Source organism: Marmota flaviventris, chromosome 15, assembly GCF_047511675.1.
Source record: "Marmota flaviventris isolate mMarFla1 chromosome 15, mMarFla1.hap1, whole genome shotgun sequence".
Lineage (NCBI taxonomy): Eukaryota > Metazoa > Chordata > Mammalia > Rodentia > Sciuridae > Marmota > Marmota flaviventris.
In genome coordinates this window covers 68,308,078-68,334,019 of record NC_092512.1, presented here as the reverse complement: position 1 = coordinate 68,334,019, position 25,942 = coordinate 68,308,078, and the positions used below count along the sequence as shown (strand labels likewise).

Sequence of the window (25,942 nt, the reverse complement as noted above, 5' to 3'; positions counted from 1 at the left end):
GTGAACTAGGCAACATGCCTGTTGACACTTGGCATTCATTTACATAAAATCACACTGGAGCAGAAGTTAATTTTGCTCCGAGAATACATAGCCTTCAAAATAACTTTCAGAAGATTTCCTTTGTTAGGAAATTTAAATTCATTTTATGAATGTATATGTGTTTTCCTAACTGTCTGATTAAAGATCACAAAGAAACTCTGGTTTTTGCATCTCACATTAGCAGATGGTGGACAGATGGTTTAAATTAATATTAATTTTGGAAAACTTAGCTTAAATTGTTTATACTGAAGATTAAAAGTTGGAAAGCCAGTTACCATCTCCAGGGTTATTAGTGCTTCCAAACCCACTTGAAAAGTAAAAATCCAGAAAATCAAAACATCTACTTCTAAAGCAATCTTCATCTCAATCAGAAAGATAGAAGGTGAAAAAGCAGGGCCTTGATGTTGAAGAAAATTAAAATTAGAATGGGGAGAAAGAGGAAAATGCAGATCCTAGGGTGAAAAGAGCCTTGAGAAGATGAGAATTGAGAATTTTATCTGCACATTGATTTAAACTAGTCAGTAATGATTTTTCAAAAGATCTTAATATGAACAATTGCTTTTTTAAAAAATACATTAATAATTGGTTGCTAAACTGAATCAATTTTTCCACAGGCAACATTTATCTCTTTTATTTGAAATGAGCCTCATATTTTCTTCCCATGGGGGAGAAGGGGCAGAGAAAGAATGTGTCTATTTCTCATGAATTGTAGACAACAAAAACATACATACATCCTCTACCTTATGAGGATATATATGTGTATGTATGTATGTGTGTGTGTGTGTGTGTATATATATCAAATGTACAGTCTGATTATATTTTTGCCTTTCCACTTAGAGTTAGATGAATGTAGAAATTTGGTAGGAAAAATTTCAAAATAATCTCTAAAAGTTTGTGTGTCTTACAAATTAAACCTTTTATATACTCTGAATTTTAGGGAATAATTTTAAATAATCCTATAAGTATTGAGCAAAATTCTTTCACTTAATAAAAACAGAAAAGTATGAACTACCACCTGTGAAAATATACTTTTGTGCCTAAAATTATGATTTTTTGCAAAATTAAAAGAATTGACTTTTTAAAAAGAAATTATTTGTCAGACAGATGCTGGCAATTTTATTTAATTAAGCTTCCATAGTAAAGCAGGTGTCATAAAGTATGCCCAAATCCAGTTGAGTCCTTTTTGCTCTCCCCAGGGAGGTTGGAAAATTCACTTTGTGTAAGGCAGCAGCTTTGATATCTTATGAGAACCAGTAGCCACTTCCAGCTTTACCCTCATTCCTGATTTGGCTTACTTTATTAAATGAATCAAGGGGAAATGAAGTAAACAAAATTCAAGTCATATGACTAATTTTTAAAGAAATAAATCACAGCACATGTGTTTTCATGTATATTAAAAACTTTAAACTATAAAATTGAAGAACAAGAACACATTTATCCTGTTTCCAGGATTTGGTTGAAAATTATCCCAACACTTTATCCTAAATATCTTGTTTCAAGTTGAATTTAATTTCTGTAATGCCATTTGAGTTTCCATAAATAACAAGTGAGAAGTTCTTCATCTAAGAAAATGGGGTGGGGTGGTAATGAAGACAATAAATAATTAGAAATTAAAATTTTTCTTTTTTTGTATAGATAGAAAAGGCTTTCTCACATATCACTATTAAATACTATCTGTACAGTATTTCTAATTGGAAGGGATATTAAAACAGCACTCTAGGGCTGGGATTGTGGTTCAGCGGTAGAGCGCTGGCCTTGCACATGCAAGGCCCTGGGTTCGATCCTCAGCACCACGTAAACATAAATAAATAAAATAAAGATATTGTGTTCAACTACAACAAAAATAAATAAATATTTAAAAAAAAAACAGCACTCTAGTGAAAAGAGACTAGCACTGCAGGAAGAAAAGCATAGTTCATAGAGCAGAACTTCTTGTCCAGGCTCTGTAACTAAAAATGGCAGCCACTAAAAATGGCAGCATGACCTTGACTCTCCCTCTTTTGTCCTTCCTAAGCTTGCTCAACTGATCACTGTAGGGGTTGAGTTAGGAACTCTCCAAGGTCCTTGCCAGTTTTGAGGAACAGACTGTGACAAAACTGTTCCTCAAAGGTACCTCCTTATAAGAATCCCTTGAAGACCTTGTCATACATAGAGACTTGTAAGCCTCACTTCCGAGCATTCTGAATCGAAATCTTACAGGAGTTGGTATTATCAATAATCACCCCTAGTTTTTTAATCAGATAAATTTTGGCAACACTGATGTGTAGAAAAGATAAATATTATTCCCTCAAGAAACCCTTGCTGAAAACAGGAAGCAAACTGGAACAAATTCCACTTCCTGCTCCCCTTCCACTGTGTTTACACCTCTGCTATATCACTATCCATCACAACACAATGCTTTCTTTATATCTTTATATCTCAAGAGGAAAAGAATATAACCAAATGTCTGGGTCTCAATAAATGTTGTGCATGAATGATGGATTCTGGTCTGTGATATAGTGCTTATCACAATTCAATATGTGACCTTGAACATGTTCCAAAATCTTAGATGTTTATTTTTGAGAGACCACTGCATGTGGTATGTTCATTTATTTGAATTAATAATTGATTATTGAGTATTAATTATTAAGTATAATTATTGTATCTGATCAAACTAAGATAACATCAAACATGAAAAAGCTCTGTAGCAAGTTAAATAATCAGTAATTGAATGGCATCTAACCAATTTGTTGTATCGTTTGTTTTATTGGGAGTAAATGACAAGTGTTTACATCAAGGGATTATGTGAATAGGGATTAAAGGATATTTAAAATGTTTGGATACTTGAGTTAAAAGTTGGAAGTAAGCCAGTGTGGTGATGCATGCCTATAATCCCAGATATGTGGGAGACTGAGACAGGAGGATCACAAGTTCAAGACCAGCCAGGTGATTTAATGAGATCCTGTCTCAAAATAAAGAGAGCTGGAGATGCAGCTTAGTGGTAGAGCAGCACTGGGCTCAATTTCCAATACCAATGAATAAATAAATAAATAATAAATTTGGAAGTATATACTATTATTATGTAAAAGATCACTAAGAATTTAGGATATTTAACGTCAAGCTTTTAGAGTTTTTTTTTAAATACCATCTTACACTTCATGTAGTAGACCTTTGAATAAAATGAATTCTTATCAAGTTTTTTTTGTCTTAACTCGAAGAATCTATTTGTGATTAAAATATTTTCAAACTTAAGGTATATATTTTTGTTTTGCCACTAAATAAACTTAATTTCTTCTCCTCTTCCACCACCTCCTCCTTTTCCTTTCTTTTTTTTTTTTTTTTAGGGAACTACATAACATTTATTTTGGACCCTTTCCAGTACCCATTGGTAATGAAAAATCACAAACAATTAAGCTTTGATATATTTTCTAGAAAACTTTCAGAGAAAGCATTCTCCATCAAGACGTCCATGAGAAATGAAGATCTAGCTCATGACCTTCATGTTGCCTATCAACTTTTGCAAGGCAGATCTTTGGACATACTCTTGGAAAACATGTTGCAGGATCTAAAACAAATGTTTGAGCCCAAACTATTAAAAACCACAAATTGGAACACAGCACAAATGTTAACCTTCTGCCGCTCAATAATATTTGAGGTCACGTTTACAGCCATATATGGAAAAATTCCTGCTGAAGACAAGGAAAAGATTATCAGTGAGATGAAAGATGATCTTTTTAAATATGATGACAAGTTCACATACTTAATTTCTGACATACCCATTGAGCTTCTAGGAAATGTCAAGGCTCTGCAGAAGAAACTGATAAATTACCTGACATCAGAAAACTTAGCAAAGACACAAGAAAAGTCAGAAATTGTGCAAAGGAGGCAAGAAATCCTGGAGCAATATTTGGTTCAGGACCTTGAAATAGGAGGTAAGAAACTTCTGAATGATTACTTATCTAAAATAAAATAATTTACAGTAGACCTTTGAAATAAAAAGACAAAATGGCGACCTTGAAATTTTTTATGCTCTTTCTAATTGGCTAATGATAAAATGTTTTACTCTGAAACAACCCTCTGTGATAATTGATTTTTTTTTTTTTTTTTTTTGCTGAGGTGGTAAAACAAGATACTTAATGATGATAATGAGAAAGAGTATAACTAAGCTGCATTTATTCCTTTTATCTCATCCCCCACCTTCCTGTCCCCCCACCACACACACATTACATTTTAAACTATTCTCATTAAGCAGAAAATTAGACTTCAGAAGCCTATTGGTTCTCATTAGCATGCACTGATCCTTGGCTGGGTCTGTGTCCTAACATCTTTTAATTAGCACACTGCAAATCTAATCAGTGTAATAAACGCTATTAATCTTCCTTTTCACTTATTTTCTCCCAGCACATCATTTTGGCTTTCTCTGGGCCTCTGTGACAAACACGATTCCAGCCATGTTCTGGGCAATGTATTATCTTTTCCGGCACCCAGAAGCTGTGGAAGCACTGCGTGACGAAATTGACTCTTTGCTGCAGTCAACAGGTCAAAAGAAAGGATCTGGATTTTCTATCCACCTCACCAGAGAACAATTGGACAGCCTGGTCTGCCTAGGTAATTTATTTTTATCTGTTATGAAGAAAAGAGGTACCTCTCTGCAAACTCAGTTTATCACTCATAGCTGTTTACCAAGAGGTGGAGGACACAGCTGCCTAATTGACATAATAACAGCCATTTACATCAATTATAAATTATGTAGTTTATGGCTGTAGATACTCTCATTGCATGTAAACATTAAGGCCTAGGTAATTAACTATGCAAGGTATGCAAAAGGCTAAACCAAAGCTTTGCAATTATTTGGAAAAAAAAAAAAAAGTTTATGCCTATTAAGTCATTTGATTCTAAGCATCTGTTGGTGTGCTAATTCTTTCCAAACACTGCTGCACTATCTTGACAAGAAAAGGATTTGGAGATTGAAAAAGAAAGTATTTCAGAGGACAACTTGTGTACAAAACATATTTATTCTTTCTTAAAATGGTGTGTCTACATTTTCAGGCGCAGGTTAGGACATTTTAAACAGCTAGAAGTGTGTAGTTCTCAAAAATGTACTAAATGTCTTTTCTACTGTAGGTTCATGATTAAAACATACTTTAAAAAAATCAGGGAGGACAAAATGAAGGAAGGGAGGGAAAGAAGAAGAAAAAAACAATTACAAACTGCCCCATGTCAAACACTGTTATTTTGTAAAATATTTGCTAATTCATGAGATGTACAGAATACCCATTTCAAACACAGTTGGGGTCCATAAGTCAAAGTTCTTTTTGTTTTCTACATGGACTATACATCTAGTTTTTTTTGTTGTTGTTGTTGTTGTTGTTTGTCATGCTGGGGATTGAACCCAGGGTCTTGTGCATGGAAAGCAAACGCTCTACCAACGAAGCTATATCCTCAGCCCAACCTATACATCTGTAATATGAGCTCTAGATCACAGCAAGATCACATTCACCTTTACAGGTTTGGGGAAGTCTCTTCATTATCATTATGTAGTGAACTTACACTCTCAAAGTTAAACTCCTTATCAATGAGTTATTCCTCCATATTAGCATTTCATTCTCTGATATCCTTTTAGGTGACAATATTCCAAGTCCCTTTGGACAAATGCAGAATCAAGTATTTATATATCTGTATCACTTCACTCCTTTGACTATGCAGGTCAGTATTTTAGCATATATTGGCCTCAACTTTTTATCTTTTAAATTCGTCCAGGTTCTTTAAGGGTAACTTCTGAGAACAAAGGCCCTCCCAGTCTTGATCATAGTTGACCACCAGTTGGCATTGAGAATAATGGCCCAAGTGTTGTAGAAATTTTTCCCACTGGTCAGGCTGAGATCCGTCAGAGGCAGTGGCAGAAAGCAAACTGGCCAGAAATGCACAACATTTTTGTAAAATTCTGGGTGGTTATCTCTGTTTGGATACATTGTATTTGTATTTCTGGGTAGAAGATTTACGGTTTCTTGAAAATTTTAAGATTGCATTGGCTGTATGTTCAAGTAATTTCCATATCATCATATGAATAAGATGATACATATAGGGAAGTCATGCGAATAAACTTCAGGGGATGTGTATCTGTCTTCTGTACTAATAATAATTCTTAAAAATTCAGTTGAAACTCATCAACTCTATTTTTGTTCTCAATTCCTTGTCATTGAAACAAAAAAAAATATTTTTAAACCATAGTATTAAAACAGAAATGTTTGGATTTATTTGATCAGAAGAAACTGCAAGTTCTACAGTTGTAACTTGGGTTCCTTTAACTCAATAGATGGACCTGGACACTTTCGTACTTGGAGCCCTCATAAATGTATAGCTCCCCTACCATCATCACTCAGTGAATGACAACCGAAAGTTCCAAGTGAGTTGAGATCTACCTGTACAAAGGTCATTATGCCTTCAGCAGCTACAAAGCTCATTGTGAACTTGGTCACCAGCAAAGACCAGTGTTGTTCATTATGAGACTTTAAAACATTGGAGTGCATTATCACCTAGAAAAGAGATACTTTTTCACACTTTTTTTATTCACAAATATAAGGTTAATGAGATTGAAATAGATTTTTAATGAATCAGTTAAACAACAGATGACCCCTACATTTAGTCATAGGTCGATCACAAGTATTGCTCTTTAACAAAGGAGCATGAACTGTGTGATACATCAGTGCTTTCTTTCCAGTGCTTTTTTTGGTACCAGGGATTTAACCCAGGGGCACATCCCCAGCCATTTTTATATATTTATTTATTTATTTATTTGTTTTTGGAAACAGGGTCTCTCTAAGTTGCTTGGGGCCTTGCTAAGTTGCTGAAGCTGACTTTGATCTTGTGATCCTCCTGCCTTAGCCTCAGAAGCCACTGAGATTACAGGCCTGTACCACCATGCCCAGCTCTTTCCAATGATCTTGAGAATCGCTTTTCAAAACCATTCTACTCTTTTCTTTTATACAAAGAAAACATGACAGTATATTGTTTTATATTTATCCATCTTATTAAATGAAGGGTACTCACTTATCATGACCTCACTAAAAATTCTTATTTATCAATGTTCAGTAAAAAATTCTACAAGTCTAAATAAAATGTAAACTAACAATAAATGCAACAAGTTTCAGATAACTATTACTTGGTGTCAAGATCTCAATAGGAAAAGATGCTGAAAGAATGGATGTTGAAAAACTCTGTGAGGAAAGTAAGAATTTTTTAAGTGTTTTTCATTAGAAAAAGTCTGGGTATAAGTAGTATTTAGAACTCCAGGTTTCAAATACAGGAAAAGAAAAGGATAAAAGATGATCCTGAAAGGTAAAGATAAGAAAAATATTAACACAAGGAAAGCAAAGATCTCACAATTGAAATTTTGATAAATTGATAGCAAATAATCTTGATAATTGCAAATAATCTCATAGTTTATCTGAAAAAATGGATATAAATAACACTTGAATGGAACACAGTATAGATTCAATAAATGTTACCTATTATTATCACCAAAATGATATTTAACCTCTATGACATCCGTCCAGAGTTGATATTGTTTTCTTCCTCTTCAATTACTTGAGATCCAAACTGACATCGTATTCAGGTCTGCCTTACCCCACAGGGATGCTTTTTCTATGCATCATCCGGAAAAAGAGCAAAAATAATTCTAGTTAACACATAAGGTAAAATGAATTATAACTCCTCAACAGCTCAGGTAAATTGTGGGCACCTGATTTTGTTTGATTATATATCCTGAAATTGAGCAAAGCTGCAAATGTGGTCTCTTTGAGGGATATTGGAATAAAAGAAGGTGCTGTAAAACAAGAGCTAGGCTAAACCTGTCAGGCTTTTTTTTTTTAAAGGAGATCATAAATTATTATAATTCTTTGGATTATGAGCCTGAGCTGATTCCCCCATCAAAATTTTATTAAAGATATTTAAACCCATTGCTTGTGGGCATTTGGGGTGAGTAGGGTAGAGGAACCCAGAAATGAAAGATCAGTTAGAAAAAGTAAAGGTCCTTTAATAAGAAATAATCATCATCATTAAACATTATCATAGTGAATGTATACATGATTTCAATATTTCAGTGTAATTTTATAGACCTATTTCATGAGATCTTCACCAAGATACTCTGAGTAAATATGGGCACTGCTATTTTGTCGTTATTGTAATAAAGGATAAAATTATCAGGGTCTAAATAACTTGCCTAAGGGAGTGGGGGGTGGTAAAAGAGAGAGGAAGGATTTGCACTTAGGTTTTCTGACCACGACCATGACCACATTTTTCTCCTCAGATCTGTCTGATCCCAGAGCCCTTGGAATCCTTTTCATTGTTCCAACTGAGAGGGGAGAGGAATCCTTTGTATCTTGACTCTATGAAGCCAGCCATGATATGCACGTGTATATGATCAGGAAATGTGGGCCAAATTGTTATACAGTTACTTGAATTTTTAGCTTCAGGATAAGAAAATATAGATGATATTTCTTTCATCCCTAGACTAATAATATTAATAATTCACTATACATTAAGTAACTCATGTATTTAGCTTACTTAATTCTCATGTATTACTATTTTTATTTAATTATTAGATAGTATAGTTCAACGATATTATCTAGGCAAACCAAATCATATAACTAGACAGGAGCAGATCCAGAAACTGATGCCTAGTCTACTTGACTTCATTGCCTGACCATCACCACTGTTAACCTCAGACAAAATTTCTCTAGAAATGGACCAGAGATCTTGAGCTCTATTTTTTACAAGATATGTATTACTCATTTTCAAATGCAGCAGGGTTTGAGGGTTAGGACAGAGCTAGAGATTGCCATTAGAAGCTTTTCATTTTAGAATGTTTTTAAATTTACAGAAAAGTTAGACAGTAGAAGGAGTTCCTATATACCTCCCCAGAGTTTCCTTTATTATTAGCATCTTACACTTGTGTGGTATGCTTATCCCAATTATGACTATTGTTTTGAAAGGCTCATTCAGTATTATAAAATACTTGTATACTTAAAAAATTAAAAGTTTACCTAAGTTAGACAATTGTGACATTTGCTGAAGATCATCTCTTTTTATAGGAAGATTGACAGGGTATAAATTTTACTTTAAGTCAGGATCTTCTAGGCTGGAGAGAAGGGAAGCCATCATCCACTGAGGGATGCATTCAGAAACTTAACAGTGTAGGCAGTGAGATTTTTATAGGTAATACAAAGAAGCATTAGCAAAAATACAAAATACACTGATTTGGATCTTTATCAGATAATTTTTCATTGTAGCACAAAGCTAAAAAGATTTTATAAGATAGTGAATGATGGGAACAGAAGCTGAAAGAATTTGAGGGGAATTTTAATAAGAATTAAAGTAGCAGATTGTTGTATGTAGATCTAAAATGAAATTGCAAAAGAATGTGATAAGGAAATGTATGGCTTTGAAGAAACCAATGCAAAGCCATGATTCTTGTCCTTGATTGATCATTGGAATCATCTTCTTCAAAAATTAGTTGTCCTGGTCCTGCCCCCAGAAATTCTGATTTCATTGTTTTGGGGTGAGGGCTGATGACCTTGTAAAATCCTGATATGATTCAAACGCACAGCCAACTTTCAAAACCAGTAATTTCAAGGTTTTAGTTAATGCAGTGGTTCTGAGTCTATTGGCAGGGATGGAGTATTTATTTTAAACAATCCCAGGTGACTCTAATGGGCAGCCCGGACTTCAGATAACTTGGGATATCAGAAAGCTTAAAACAAGCCAGTGAAGATTATTTCAAAGTCTGTTCCTCTTCCACTCCCATGGAATTTCAGTAAACGTTTGGTGTTTAGGACACAGAAGAATTCCTCTCTACTTTTCCAACTGAAATAGTACATCCAGTTCTGCCACATTTTAAGAGGCACATTGGCTAATTGAACTCATCCAGCGCATCAAAAGACTGACTACCATATCATCTCTGACACACAATTAGAGAACTGCATGATAGTTGTCTTTACACAATTAGAAAATGGCATGAGAGTTGTCTTGACACATTTTTAAAGGGTTGTTATGTGGAAGAGGAATTAGACTTTTCTACCTATGTTTTATAAAGGTATGAAGGGAAAGGCAAATTAAAGGGAAGAAAATTTCACTTCAATGTGAAGCATAACTTTTCACTAAAATGGGCTTTCAGGATGTCATCACTGGAGTTATACAATCAGAATTTGCACAATATCAAATTGCCAACAGAATAGAGTTTAAGTGTTCTCATCACAAATAAGTGATAAGTATATGAGGTAATACATATGTTAATTAGGTCAGTTTAGCCACTCCCCAGTGCATACATATTTTTAAACATCACATTGTATGCCATAAATAAATACAAATTTCATCTATCAATTAAAATGAATTTAAAAGGAAATTTTATAGTGTCTTATGTAGAATCTCAAGAGCACTCTTCCCTATATGCTGTGTGCATGAAGGTCAGATCCATATTGCTGTCCCTCTCACCAGCAACAGTGGCTCAGTGCTCTGAGCAGAGTAGGAACTTAATAAATATTTGTTGAATATATGAATGTTGAATTTACATTTATGTATTTTAGCAGTAAACCCAAATTTGTGTCTGCAACACACAGGAAGGTAGAACTTCATACCAGCTCAGACTTACTTTTAACTTTATTCAAATACACAATTGTTGAGCCAAGAAATTGTGATTTTGCTTTAAATTTATGATCAGTTATCACAATTTCTTTTTTACCTCCTCATCTGCCTGGAAGAGGTTATGTCAAGACACTCGTGCACACAGATACACACATATCTTGAGCCTCACTCCATTTCAACACACCTTCTGGAACAGAGTGTATTCATATCCACCCTTCCTTTCCCCTTTCCCATCCACCATCTCTTTAAGACCGCCTAAGTGTTCAGCCCCAGTGACTTCAGCAAGGCCTGACTGTTCATTTCACTCCAGCCATCACTGCTATCCGGTGATCACCATGGCTAATCAGATGGCATGCCAGCCCGCACCGATCATTAAGATGACCCAAATTAACAGCCTGGCCATGTCACAGTACATTCATTCCACGTATACAGACATGGCCTAAGTGTGAGGCAGAAACCCGGATGTGCTTATCTGCATTTGCATTGTAACATGCATTATTGATTGTCATGATCTGCTTTAGTACTTTAAATCTGCAGATGAGAGTCATTTGTCAATTATTCCAGCCAGAGTTGAGAACTGAGAGCAAAAGAGAAAGTATATGTGCCTTTTTCTGCCAGCATATCCTTTCATTTTCTATTTTCCTCCAGCTATATTGTAAAACGTCCTCAGCTCTTTGCTTAGAAGGGACACTTCATCCGAATAGTTTTATATCCTGATAAGAGAAACAAGTCTTTGCTAGCCAGGTAAAGGAGGTAGCACAGACCCAAAATTTTGAGTTGGTTGTGGGAATTTTTGTAATCCGCTTTCCTTGTGTATTCATTACCAATCAGTAAACTCGGTTCTTAATAATACACAGGCAGCCTTATCTCAATCACACTTGTAATTGTTAGCACCTTGCAGTGGCTGGTGTAAATTTTATCCCCCAAATATTTGCATTCTTGATAGCCATTTTTCTACAATGCATTCTAATAATTAGAAGGTCCTATTACCTGCTAAATGTTAGTGTAAATTAACAATCCATTATGCACAATAAGTTTTATAAAACATTTACAGAGAGAGATCATGTTTAATTAAAATTAACTTCCATATGAAAGCCAAGTACACTAATGATTCACAATGACCTTTTATTACCTGCAGTCCCTTGTTTTGGCTGGATGATTGACAGCTTGCTGTTTGGCTACCATGTTGAATTTCAGCTGACAAGACTTTTCATTTTAACTCAATTTGCCCGCCTATCACAAGCTGGTGGCAGGCCAGACCCAAGTCACCCAGCTTTGCCTCAGCAGCTTGCTCTAGTTCTCATTAGTACGCATTTATTCAGTGGAAATTGGAAGACAAATGCTTGAAGGCATGTGAACTAAGTATAGCAAATTAGGTTTAAAGACTGAATATTTATAAGTATATGAAAAGTTTTTTTTTTTTTTTTAAATTCTAGAGCGAATTGAGAACTGAGTGCTAGCTTTGGTATAAAAGAAATGAAGATAGAAGGGGGAAGATTCTAAGAATAACAATACTATAAGCTTTTTCTTTCCATTTTGGAAATATGTAAAATCTCTCTGACAACACCTTATCAAATAAAAACCTGGCTTCTCTTTCATGGAATGCTTGCACAATGAAGTTTAGCACCTCGTGTGTGAGAAGGGGGAAAAAATGAGGGTCATGTTCATTTGTTGCTTGGTTATCCCTTGGTATGTTTTAAATTGCCTTGTTTGTTCGGCACTAGCACAGAAACAGATGTTGCTCTACCGTGCAGGATAATTTACTGTACCTCCTGGTGTAGCATGGAAGTCCTCCCAGGGCCCAGCTGGTCTGTCAGTGGCACTGGCTGGTGTCTGCTCAACTATGACAACTACAAGTAGAGGCTGCAATTTTTTTTATTGTGCAGTTGTCATTCTTCTCAACATATAGCTCTGCCCGCATTTGTGCTGGGGCTGGTGGAAAAGCTGCTGGCTTTTGTGTCTGTATGTGGTACTGCAGAGCCCCGTAAGCTTGACTCTCCATTGCTGATAATAATGCAACTCATTACTTTTGTCGTCTAATGATTATCGGCATGATCGCTCAGAGCGAGAGCCAACCTCGTCTTGCACACATAACTGGTACTGGAAGGTAAAACAGATTTGTCACTTACGATCTGACTGCTGAGCCACACTTTGAGCTCCATTATTGTGATTAACTTCTGCATAAGATATGCTTGCCCAATTGTCATTTGTGATACTGCAGTGGGCGCAAGCTGCCATGTTCCCTGAGAGCATACTGGCCAATCGGATGTGACCATGTTATTTGGACTGTTAAATGCCTGCCCTGTCACAGCAGCCACCCCACCATTATTTTGCTTTTGTTTTTCTTCTTCCCACACCCCTACTGGACTTGTTGGGTGAACAGCACTGCTACATATGTCAGCTACCATTTCACACCACAAGCTAAAATGATGCTACGCTATTGTTGGTCCAACAGGGCCAGCAGCAGTACATGGGAAGCCGACCCTTGCTTTTCACCATAGAAATGTTGGTTGTTGGTGTCCTGCCAGCTGAAATCCGTCGTGTCAGGTGCCTTGTGGCTATCTGCAGTAGAGTCCATGTTCCAAAACCAAAGTTCTTTTCTGGCCTCATCACCAGCAAACCGATTTGACTCTGCCTGATTATAATAACGAAGGCAGTCCAAGAGAATATGCACAGCCTCACTGTACGTCACATTGAATCACCACACTGCCCACACAGAGCTGACCGCAGCCTCATTTCTTTAGACAAATGCATGCTTAAGGAAAAACCTCCTGGGAGAAGGCACCCAAAGCTACTTCATATCCCTTTGCAGGCTGTGCATAGATTGAAATTTTACTGAAATAACACTTATTTTTATTTTTTGCCAGATGAAAGCCCTCCCTGATGGTCCTGCCTTTAATAATCTAATAATTGGATACTCAGTGTGTCAGAGTTTTGCTGAACAATAAGAAACTGGCCTTCGAGTGTGTGTGTGTGTGTGTGTGTGTGTGTGTGTGTGTGATTGCTAAATTGCAAGTCATAAACACAACCATTTGTTATCATGTGAAAGGGGAAAAAACTCCATTTGGAGCTCTTTTCACATTGCTGATTAGAAAGAATCAAGCTTTATATTCTAAGACCCATTCACGCTGGTGGAAACATAGTCAGTTTTGATTATGAAGGGAGAGATGCAGACCTAGACAGGAGCTACACGCTGATATGCATGCTATCAGAATGATTTATGCAAATTATGCATATTATTCCCAAAGGAATTCCTCCTCAAACTGCCAGGATAAATTGCCGGAAATTAGCCATAAAATCTGTCGTGCTAGGAGCAAAAGGTGAAGGCCACTGGGAAAGCAAGGACATTCGGCTTCTGGAATCTTCCAGGAGATGATGGTGACTGTTATTCTCCCTGGATACTGTGGAAAATATGGTTTTCTTCTGAATCTTATTAAAGTATTTTTGTTTGAAATTTTTCCAACAAATGCTGACTCACATTTTATTTACAGCTAGCATAAAAGAAATTAAGTGTTAAGCTGTCTCAGAAAGTACTACTCAATTACTTTACTATTCACTGCCTAAATGGTAATTAAATGGCTTAGCCTGGCTTTAGGTTGGTCAAATAACCCAATAGGAGTGTATTGTAAGTAGAATATGATTTAACTCTCCAAGGGTATGCTGTGTATCCCCTTAACATTCTTTCTGCCTGAACATAGCACTGCTGACTCTTACCTGTGAAATACCCCCCTCAGCTATGTTGGGGCAAGGCCACCCCACTCCTGACCCTTGCCATCCACAGCCCCCATTGGCTCCCTCTTGGTGTTCAATGGATGTGTTGAAGAAATGCCTTCCCTTTTCAATCACGGCTATTGAGTGTTACTGTCTAAGTGAAAGCACCTTTCAAAGCAGCAATTTTTCAGTAAGCTTTTGTCTGTTTCCTTCAGATAGCATCATTCTTGAGGTTTTGCGGCTACACTCGTATTCCAGCAGCATTCGTTTTGTGCAAGAGGATTTCACTCTCAGTTCAGAGAACGGCAACTACTGCCTGCGAAAGGGAGACCTGATTGCCCTCTTTCCTCCAGTCCTACATGGTGATCCTGAAATCTTTGAAGCTCCAGAGGTAAATAAGCATCAAGCCAGTCATCGCTTCTTCTTAGTGCAAGAACATCTCTCTTCTTCATGATCTCTCTTCCTCTTGCCACTTTGTTCCAGAAGAGATCTGAGACAGCTTGATGACTTGTGTTTTTCTTTCTAATAAGATAGTTTGTTTCTTTACTAAAGTGTTTTTGAAGGATCCATCTTTGAAAGGTTGTGTGATCTACAACTGGAAATAGTGTGATCAGACTAAATATTATTTGCTTTAAATGAAATGGAATATTGTACCTTGGCCACTATTACCTTTAGGCCAAAATTAAGTTCTGCTTGGCAGAGAATTACTGAAAACCATGCAGGGCCTAGCTCTTGACAGGTGGCAAAGCAAATAAATAATGACGACTCTTTTGCTAAGTATTTGCAAAGTAAAGTCGACTCTCCCAAAGACTAATACCATCATTGTTATAGTAAAGCCCAAGTACTTTTTCACTAAAGGTATATTCCCCTTCTTGATCAATTAGTATGGCATTATGAACTTGAGATTTTAAAGCTGCTGCTCACTGGTGAAGCTCTGAGGGTAATTGTGTCATCTCCTTGTATTTTTTTTTTTTTTTGAAGCTGGAGTTAATGAATATCAAAGACTGGAAATTAATCCACCCGATTCATCCCTTAATACCACTTCAGAGATTCACCACCTGCATGCAAATTGAAGGCAGTCATATTCTTTTTGTGCTTTTCATGAAAGTAATTGTTGTTGTAGCTGTTTTTGTATATACAATGCTTTTTTATTTTTTTCCAAAGGGGAACTTCTGTGCTCTTTTTGAGCACTTCATAACTGGGTCACTTTTAAATCCTAGTTTCTAAGTTACATGTTTTGCAGCTAGGCTGAATTATAGTATTGTTGAATTTTAGAAATTAACACAAAGAAATCAGAGTTCAAATAATAGTAACATAATCTGCATTTATTTCATCAGCAATAGCAAATATCTTAGTGTGGGAATGTATGTATTATTTCCACCCATTTCTAAAGAGGCATTAGGTGAATGATGATCGCCAATAGCTTGTAGAATATTAGCAAGTAAATGAATACTCTGTGGACAACAAGCTTCATCTCCACATTTGTAAATATCAAAAAATTTCACTCACAAGTACATATTTAATAAATAAGTCAAACACATAGTTAGTATCTGAAAAATGTTTCTAAATATTAAAATAGTTTCATTTCTATTTATAGTTTTTCACTTAGCTTCTACTTTCATTTTACATTGTGATTATTCCTCTAGTCATTAAGTTTGCTACATTAAAATTGTCAACAAACACTCAGTAAATGTTCACCAGATTACCACTAAATTTTTTGGCATCATTCTTTATAGTACTCCCAGTTTTTACCAGTCTTCACCCCTGTGATAAAACAAACAAACAAAAAAGACCTCAATTTAGAACTTTAGGAATTTAAAAACCAAAGTTTAAAAAAAAAAAGGAAAGTGTTTTAAGAAATTTTCTCCTATGGAATACAGTGGCAATGACCAAATGTTACATAATAAACTGCCCAGTCTTGATAGTAATCATGAGGGTTTAGCCCATACTAAATCAATAGAAGAACAAAAATGCAATATTTTGAATATTGACTTAGCATCATTAAAGTAGCTGTAACTTGAGTTGAGGAGCAGTGTCTATTCTTTACTAGATTGAACATTAGCCAATAATGCCTAACTGATTTTAAAATTAACTAGCTAATTTTTGCCATAGTACCCTGAAATTAATTTTGGAAATGCTGATAATTCTTAGCACAGGAAAAAAAAAAGTTAAGTAAGATACAGTTAAGAATCACTTTAATATGATTGTCCAGTTCTTATCATTCATTCTACAAACATTTACTAAACCTACCACCATCAGACATATAAAGTTATTCCTTTGGTTCGTAACAACTTAAGATAGCAAGAAGAAGATGCTATAGATCTTCACATAGCATCCCAAAACAACACATACTGACAGTAGAAAAAGAAAATTCTGTAAAATCCTATCCACGGCCATTCCTCACTAAGAACACGGGGCCACAAGCTCATGAGAGATGTATATTCATCACTACCAGCCTAGGCTATAAACTTTGAATGAGATGCCCAGGTTTTAGATATAGAAAACAGACAATTGCTATTGGGCCAAAACTACTAGGAAGACTAACTCTGAATACAGGTGTAGCTGCTTTGGAGGACATAGAGGCCTGAGAAGATTAATAGACACAGCTTCTCCCAACTCACTTAGTCTTGGCTTCAGAATTTCTGAGACCCAAAGGCTCTAAAATGTTGCTTTCCAAAACAGGCCAAGGTCTTCCTTACCATTTTAGAGCTTTTATTCCCACATTTCTGTATTCATGAAGTGTCCCTCCCTCCCTGTCCGCCAGCAAGCTTTAGGTTACTCCACAAGAATAACCTTAATCACATCTTCTTTGATGATGTTTCTGATTTCCACATTATTCCAGAGAATTTGCCATTGCCCACTCTGTGGCATGTGCCCGCTTTGTTATGGTGCATACTGCAGTATTTTGGCAGTTACTTCTTTCAGTCCCCCCCAACATAGGACATCATCCATGGTCAGCTAAATAATGAAGGGGATGATGGGATACATAAATGCACTGAAGGTATACTTCAGTTAAAACTTTAAATCAGGATAGCACACATTTACATATACACTGGGAGTAAGCACAGATCAAATGAAGAACTGACTTGTGCTGGACACAGTGATGTACACCTGTAACCCCAGCGACTCAGGAGGCACAAGGATTGCAAGTTCAAGGCCAGCCTCAGCAACTTAGTGAGGCCCTACACAACTTAGTGAGAACCTGTCTTGAAATAAAAAACAAAAGGTGTGGGGATGTAGCTCAATGGTAGAATGCCCCTGGGTTAAATCCTCAGTACCAAAATTGAGGACAGCGGGAGGGGGAAGTGACTTGTTCATAAGCATAGTAATACAATTGGAGAGTGGTAAGAACTATGGTGAGAGGAGACCCTGTAAAGCATGTCAGTGGGAACAGTGGATACTTCTGAATGAGCCCTCAATTCTTGCAAGCCTTTAGATCTAGTTTGGGCACATCATATTGATCCTTCTTTTTTTTTTTTTCTTTTAAAGAAAATGACTTTGGAAAATTGAAGTCTAAAATAATATGGGATAAGAAAAAGATATTTCAAGACCTAATTTGGCCTATAAGCTGCCAGCATGTAACTTTTGTGTTAAGAATTTTTCTTTTCCTGAATATTGGTTGCTTAGCTTACTGTTATGTTGAGCATTCAAGTGAATCTTGCCTGTGCGGGAAAATAAATTGGCAAGTGAAATTTACAATGAGAGTGAGAGCAAAATAACACCCCTTTGACTCTTCCTCTCTGTCTCTCTCTCTCTCTCTAGAGGACATGCTATCCAACAAAGTCTAGATACTCCATTAGTTAGCTAGGAGTGAATAGCTTTTTAAGTTTTTCTGAGGGCTACTCTAAATGTACATCTATTACTAGCCAGAACTCATGTAACTGTTTATCAAATAATCAGAAAGAAATGGTGATGATTTCTTTTCTGTCAGAATGCAGTGATATCCAGAACTGGAGCTATGGAAAAGACCAAATCTGTTGATTCATATTTCCAGGCCTAGAAATGCTAAAGGATAAAGGCTCGATGACACTATTAGGCTATAAGAAAGACGCAGCAAGTATTTAAGACAAGAGTACTTTATTATCAGCACACTGCCTCCAAAGGTAAAGAAACATGGTAAAATGACAGTGGAATTCCAAATACTTTGGAATATGCCCCCAAAAGGCTCTGAAGTTGAAAGGTCATGTTTATCTTAGTGTAGTTCTACTCTATGTACTCCTCAGAGTTGTAGGCATAAGAAAATGATGAATGAATTTGAAAGCCCTTGAGAAAATTCAAAATCACTACAGGAATTGTGGTATCCATTTTATTTTTATTATTATTAATGTTCTTAAAATAAACCAGTTATGACAAATGAGGAAATAATCCTAATAAAGTTTGTCTGTATTTCAACAAGGAATAAAGATTGTGTCATCAATAAACTTCAAGGAAGCAAACCTACTGAGCATCTACTCAAAAGCATTGTGATAGGCATAAAGGGTAACACTCCTGGCCCTTGCCTAAGAGTCCACAGTATAGGAGCCGAGCCTTATTATGCAACCATGTTCTCACAGCCAGATCCTCTGTGTGGACAACGCTTCTTCCATTACCAGTAAACTGGCACTTCATACCTACAGTATTGAAACCAGTTATGTCCTTATATATCAAAGTGTTAAAAGGCTCTGATTTGTAATGTTTGTCCATTTTCATGGTGTAAATAATACCATCCATGGTAGATTGCATGTTACCAACTTGAAGACCCCAAAACACGGGTTTGGGAAAGGTGTACCAACCTATCACAAGTTGGCAGCAGCTGACTGCATCTCACAGCTGACTTGAACCCAAGTCATGGAAATAAAAAGGAACTTCCATACTTTGTCATCTTTCCCCTCATGAGGGCTATAACTAAAGGCAGCAAAGCAGTGGCCCCTTAGTCATCCATTCAAAACACTGACAGGTTGTGTTTATTACTATGAAGTCATTTATTTTGTCTAATTTCAATTGCTATACCCAACTTATAAATTGGATATAAGACATGAGCCTATCATGGGTTACCTACCTCAGCAGGACCATGTTTTAAATCTTTGTAGCTTCAATGCTTCTTATACAGGAAATGCTAAAAACAAAGAGAGAGAGAGAGAGAGAGAGAGAGAGAGAGAGAGAGAGAGAGAGAGAGAGAGAGAGGAAGGGAGGGAGGGAGGGAGGAAAAATCTGTTGAACTGAACTAAACACAGTATTTGGAAAACACAAATTAGGATGTTATGCAATCTTCCACTGTCACGAGTATACCAATTCTCCTCTATTCAGAATATAGGATCTTCTATTCAATCTTGATTTCATGTGTTTCAATAGTATACCATTTCTACTACTTAGAAATACTGAATATTTACCTGTTTCTCATTGTCTATATGATGATTTTTCTTATTCAATGTCCATGTTTTTCCAATATGGTTTTAAAATATAACTTTACTCTCCTGTGTTTGTTCATTAATTTAACAAACAAATGTGGAACCTCGACTGTGTAAAATAACATGATGTTAGAGACTTTGAAAATACAGAGATAAATAAGACAGTGTCCCAGCTCCGCCGCCCTGGGGTTTCTTGACCCTGCCATCTTCTGCGAGTTAGCTTCACCTTGCCTAGTGGCAGGATGGCTATGGCAGTTCCAGACACCATGTTCACAAATCACCAGGCCCTGAGAAAGAAGGATAATGAACCATTTCTTTTCTGGTTTTCTTTTTTTACAAGAGAAGAATGCTCCTAGATGTCCCTACAGATTTTTCCCTCATAGCACTGATCAGATTGGTTCACACGTCCTGTCCCAAACCAGACAGAGGCCAGAGAATTGTGATTACCAAGATTGGTGCCTAGATAAACCTCATACTTCTGTATGAGTGATACTGGGGACTCTGTTAAAGGGGCAATGGGGAATTTCAGTGTCTTACACCTTTTCTAATTATTTCCCTATTCTCATCTTTTAACTGACCCTCTTTAATTATGAAGTATTGAGCTTTGTATGATCAGTGCATAGGATTTAAGTCAGCATGATGAATCCTAAGTTTAAGTGGACCCAAATGTATGGATCCATCTTATGCTTCTTAACCCGATGTTTCTGTCACTATGACCCCAAAATCTCAGGAGTGCGATTATAATATCCTTTCTCCTTTTGGCTAAAAACCAAACTGTATCCCTAGCAAAGTCCTTTCTAAAATTAGTTTCTGTTAGGTTCTCCATGTGTAAGTAGTGGAACAAACTGAAAATAAATTTTAACTCAGAAACATATCTATATCCATGTGATGATAATCACCGAGTAAAAGACCTTGGTCATTTATATTTTAGTTTTACAGAATAAACAACAAAATAGAAATTTCCAAGATGTTTATTATGAGGAAATGAAATAGAAGGGAACAGAAAACTAGAGGAGTGGCATTAATGATTGACTAGAGGCTAGAGGAAATTGATTATGAATACTCACTGAAAGTCATGGGCACTGTGGCCTCTCAGAGGGCAGCACGATGATTTTCACAAAGAACCTGAAAAACCATGATGGTTTCTGGTTTATTTGTGATATCAGGACACTGTAGTGATAACCTATGCTAAGGTTTCCTTTTGCATTAACACATATTATGTTTAGTTTTGAACGGATCATTTCATAGCAAAGTTCACTTCCCTGGGGAGCTCTGGGGAAGAGTGCTAGTCTTCTCAAACTGGTCAGCAGGAGGCACCAGGACTAAGTCCAGGCAAGCATGCCTGGTCCCTAGAAGTTCACCAGCAGAGTTTATTCCATAAGTAGTGTCTCCAGTAACAGTGTATGTCAACACAGACTGTTCTTCCTTCAGGAATGAACAGATATTTTGGTTTAGATCCTACTTGGATACATCCCAGAATTGGCATGTCAGGAAATAAAACAATTATTAAAATTCTGATGGATTTTGTCATTATTACTGCATATGCAAATTGAAGGAGACTAGAAACTACCCCCAATTTTTCTAGCTCAAATAAGTGTTCTAGGTAGATGAGGGTAAACTCAATGCCATGAAAGGAAATGATTCATTGATGTTAACCACACTACCATTGAGTGAGAAAAATAAGATCATCTGTGATGGACTCAGAATCCATCCATGTGTTATAGAGTTTTCACCAGAATCTAAAATGCCTTTTATTTGACCTACTTCTTTGCATTTGCTGTCATGTAGTTTATATCAAACTTGTGTGCCAAAACAGGTCGAATATTAATGAGCACCAACTACAGGAACTACATGGTCATTTTCATGCAGGTCACAAGACTTAATTTAATCAATGGTTTAATTCACCATGGGCTGAAATAAGGTCATTCAGTCCTCTCTAAAAAAACTCAAGTGAGGATTGAACCATACCCCTTTGGTAGCATGGAAAAATTAAGATGGTGAGCCCAAACACTCTAGATTAAACAGTCTCATAATTTTCTGTAGCAAATAATATATTTATTAAATATACCAGAACTGTCTGCCACCCTAGAGTTAATCCAAAGAGATTTCACTGAAGTAGAAATTTCACAGGACAAATTTCCTTAAACATCAAAAAACAAGCAAAATTGATTTTTGTGGCTTAGGTTCTTTCTAGCCTTTATCTGAATCTTATTATTTTAAATTTATTTAATTGAAACATAAACACTGGATCCAAAACTCATAGTTCTCATTCATCAGTAGCTGATTGGGAAGGGATAAGGAAAAAGAAAATTAGGGATCCACAGTTACGTTGCTTCTGTGACTACTAGGATTCCTTATTCCTTGGTAACAATGACAGTGCTACAGCTGTCTCCTACCCAAAATTGGTATATCAAGGGCCAATATGTCAAGACCCAATATGTCAATACCCACCTTAGAGAAAAAAATAGAGATATAGCTTCTACACTTACAAAGCTCAGTTTAGGTGCTATGGCTTGAATATGGTTTGTCCGCCTCCAAACGTCATGTTGAAGTCTGCCATCTTGGCAGTGGGGATCATAAGAGGTATCCTTAAGAGGGATTAAGGCCTTTCTTGGAACTGACTGGACTGGCTACCTCAAAATTGGGTTATTAGGGCTGGGGCTGTAGCTCAGTGGCAGAGTGCTTGCCTAGCATGTGTGAGCATGGGTTCAATCCTTAGCACCACATAAAAATAAACAAATAAAATAAAAGCATTCTGTCCATCTATAACTACAAAATATTTTTTTAAAACAGTGGGTTATTATAAAGTGAGCCTACCTCTTCCAAATTTGCCCAGTTGCCCTTCTGCTTTCCACCATGAAATGAAGCAGCACAAGACCTTTATCAGCACCATGCTCTTGAACTTCTCAGTCTCCAGAATCATGAAACAAAATAAACCTCTTTTCTTTATAAATTATTTATTCTCAGATATTCTGCAATTGCAACAGAAGACTGACTAAGACATTAGGAGAAAATGTGAATAGGGAAGAGAAATCATATGGTGTTTGGACTTCACTTGACTATGGGGAAGTAATTTCCTAGGAGCATATGAGTTTTGGGCTTTGTTTTGTTTTTGAAATTCATGAATGATTTGTACATAATCAAGTTTTACTTTCTGGTGTTGCTGATTGAAAGAATCTTTTAAAAGAGGCAGGAAAAGCTAGTAATTTTGTGGACCTGAAATCAAACTATTTCATGTAAAATTTTAATTTTGACATTGTGTTTTGTTCTTTATAGGAGTTTAGATTTGATCGTTTTATTGAAGATGGTAAGAAGAAAACCACCTTTTTCAAAGGAGGCAAAAAACTGAAGTTTTTCATAATGCCGTTTGGATTTGGTACCAGCAAATGTCCAGGTCGATATTTGGCAGTTATTGAAATAAAACTATTGTTGATTGTATTTGTAACTTATTTTGATTTAGAGATAATTGACAAAAAGCCTATCGGACTAGACCACAGCCGCTTAATGATTGGTGTTCAGCATCCAGAATCTGATGTTTTATTTAGGTACAGGGCAAAATCTTAGAGAAACCAAAAAAAAAAAAGAAATCTATCTAAATGAACCTAAACATCCTAAGCTTATCTGTTTGTTTAATTTCTGCAAATGTAATTGCTATGTTTATTTAAGAAGTACCAATTTATATTTGATCTGAGATTGGTCCAGTTTGTGTTTGATTGCAAAGTCTATCAAAAAATAAAACAGAATGATATCATAAAATGGACATCAAAATCAACTTCGTGATAAGTTCAAAATAGCTTGTTTTTACTTTTTACTTATTGTGATTTTCACCTGTTATAGTGAGTTTACCTTCACAGCACCTAGTTTGGCAGTGTGGGTTTTTTTTTTTTTTAATCACTTAACTTATTTGCTAATATGTAAGAGTACATTTTATGTTCCACTGAAAAATTGTACTGGAAATGGACACAGTCTAACAAATTCCAAATTCTCAGAGAACAAGGAAATTAAATTTCCATGAGCTACACTGGATGAAAATGTTCCCTTCAAGTGTAATATCAATAATATCTATATTGCCAGGGTACGTTTGCATTAAATGAGTTTTGCAGTAGATTAAATGCTTCAACTTCACTTCAATATTTAATCATCCATAAATGCTCTTTTATTACTTTGTATACTATGTCTCAATAGAACAAAATTCCCTGTTATGTAAGATCTCTCATGTTCAAGTTAGATACTGATAAGATTAAATGTATAAGAAAACACAAAACCTATTTTATATTCAGAAATTGCCCTAGACATTAGTATTAGGTTTTTTATAGGCACAAATGTTGAAATCATTACAGCATTATTGCAGCATTTGGCCTTTGTATAAACTCCAGGGGCTATGCCAACATTGCAATGAACTTTTCTTAATTACAGAAACAGAGAAACTAAATACTAGTATTTGTTCTTGACATCTCACTTTTTTTACTTGTAATCTTTTAAATTATAACATTATATAATGCAGTATAATTTCATGGCACAATGCAACATCATCTCATCAATTCAAAGATTTCTAATATCAGATTACCAAGTAGTTGACATTTGACCTAAAGAATGAACCAATGTATAAACAGTCAATACAGGTAATTAAGCTCAGTTAATTCATGCTGCATTAATTATAAAATCCACTAGTTCATAAATTTTCTATTTTTAAATAAGAAATTTATTTTTAAATAAAATAAAATGCTTGTTATACTTAATAAACAAACATGATTATCTAACATTTTCTCCTTTTATAATTACATGCTCTGAATGTTTCTTTATTGAAAATCTAATGCCATGAAGTTTGGTTTTGCTTGGATGAGGATGTGTTTATTTTCACCCTTATTCTTTTTTTCTTATTTTCTTGAAAATGACCATTTGTAACTGTGTAAGTTTATGGGATACAAAATGATGTTACGACTTTGAATACAACATAGGATAATTAAATCAAGACAGATAACATATCCATTACCTCAGATACTCAACAATTTTTTGTACTAAGAATATTTGTATTGTATTCTCTTAGCAATTTTGAAACATATGAGATACTCTTTTATTAACTATATTTATCACACTGTGCAATAGATTTCAAAAAGAAAAAGTATTCCCACTAGCTGAGATTTTGCAGCCTTTGACCATTGTCTCCCCATTCTCCCCACCCTCAGCCTCTGTAGCTACAATTCTATTCTCTGCTTCTGTGAGTTTGATTATTTTAGATTCTCTATATAAGTGAGAACATGTGGTATTTGTCTTTCTATGCCTGGCTTTATTTCACTTAGCATAAGGTTCTTCACTTTCATCCATGTTCTCACAAATGCCAGGATTTCCTTCTTTTTTAAGGCTGAATAGTATTTTAGCATGTGCATATACCTCATTGTACATGATAAAATACTATATATGCTCTTTATCTGTTTGTCTTTTGATGTATCCATAGGGTGATTCCCTGTCTTGGCTATTGTCAGTAGTGCTGCAGTGAATATAGGAGTACAGATCTCTCTTCAACAAACTGATTTCAGATCTGCAGAGTAAACAGCCAGAAGTGGGATTGCTAAATGTCCTCATTCTTGAAAAGTTGTTGGTGTTGCTGGATGCACAAACATAAACTGATAGTAATTTCCTCATAGAACTTTGAAGATGTCGCATGTTCCTGCGGCTTCTGTTCTTGTTTTTGAGGGGTTAACGGTTACTCAATGGCTCACTGCTTAACTATGACCACTTGGACTTCTTCTGTTTGCTTTTGATGTTCTTAGCCTCTTTCATGTCTCATGCTGCTTCTTGAATATGAGAAGGAGGTATTTCATGTAGGAAGGATTACTCGGCCATCCTCTCTTGATCACCCCTCTCAGATGCTATACTACATCTTCTCACTGTATCTTCTAGGTTGTGTAGCCTTTTCTCCCCACATTTTTCGTCTCTCACATTTGAGATAATTTCTTTATATTTCTAGTTTCTTTTCCATATAGTATATCTAATCTGCTCGTTAACCCATATATTGAGTTTGTTTCTTCTTTTATATATTAAACCTCAGGTTTACAAGTTTGGGTAATCATACTTCTTACACTCTTTAGTTCATGGTATACAATTATAGTCGGTCTAAGCAACACCCTTCTGGCTTTATTTATTCCATTTTATCATACCTCCCTCATCTCAGACAAGCATTCTAA

At 35.8% G+C, this 25,942-nt stretch overlaps 1 protein-coding gene across 1 annotated transcript in view; it reads left to right on the top strand.

Annotated features, from left to right (window-relative positions):
* Cyp7b1 (cytochrome P450 family 7 subfamily B member 1) overlaps positions 1 to 23,349 on the top strand; it is a 174,411-nt gene extending 151,062 nt beyond the window's left edge. The window contains exons 3-6 of the mRNA XM_027932814.2: positions 3,363 to 3,950; positions 4,420 to 4,626; positions 14,586 to 14,761; positions 23,034 to 23,349. Of these exons, the coding sequence (XP_027788615.2) occupies positions 3,363 to 3,950; positions 4,420 to 4,626; positions 14,586 to 14,761; positions 23,034 to 23,321 (1,259 nt within the window). The 3' untranslated portion in view covers positions 23,322 to 23,349. The remainder of the gene's footprint in view (positions 1 to 3,362; positions 3,951 to 4,419; positions 4,627 to 14,585; positions 14,762 to 23,033) is intronic.
* Positions 23,350 to 25,942: the final 2,593 nt, after the last annotated feature.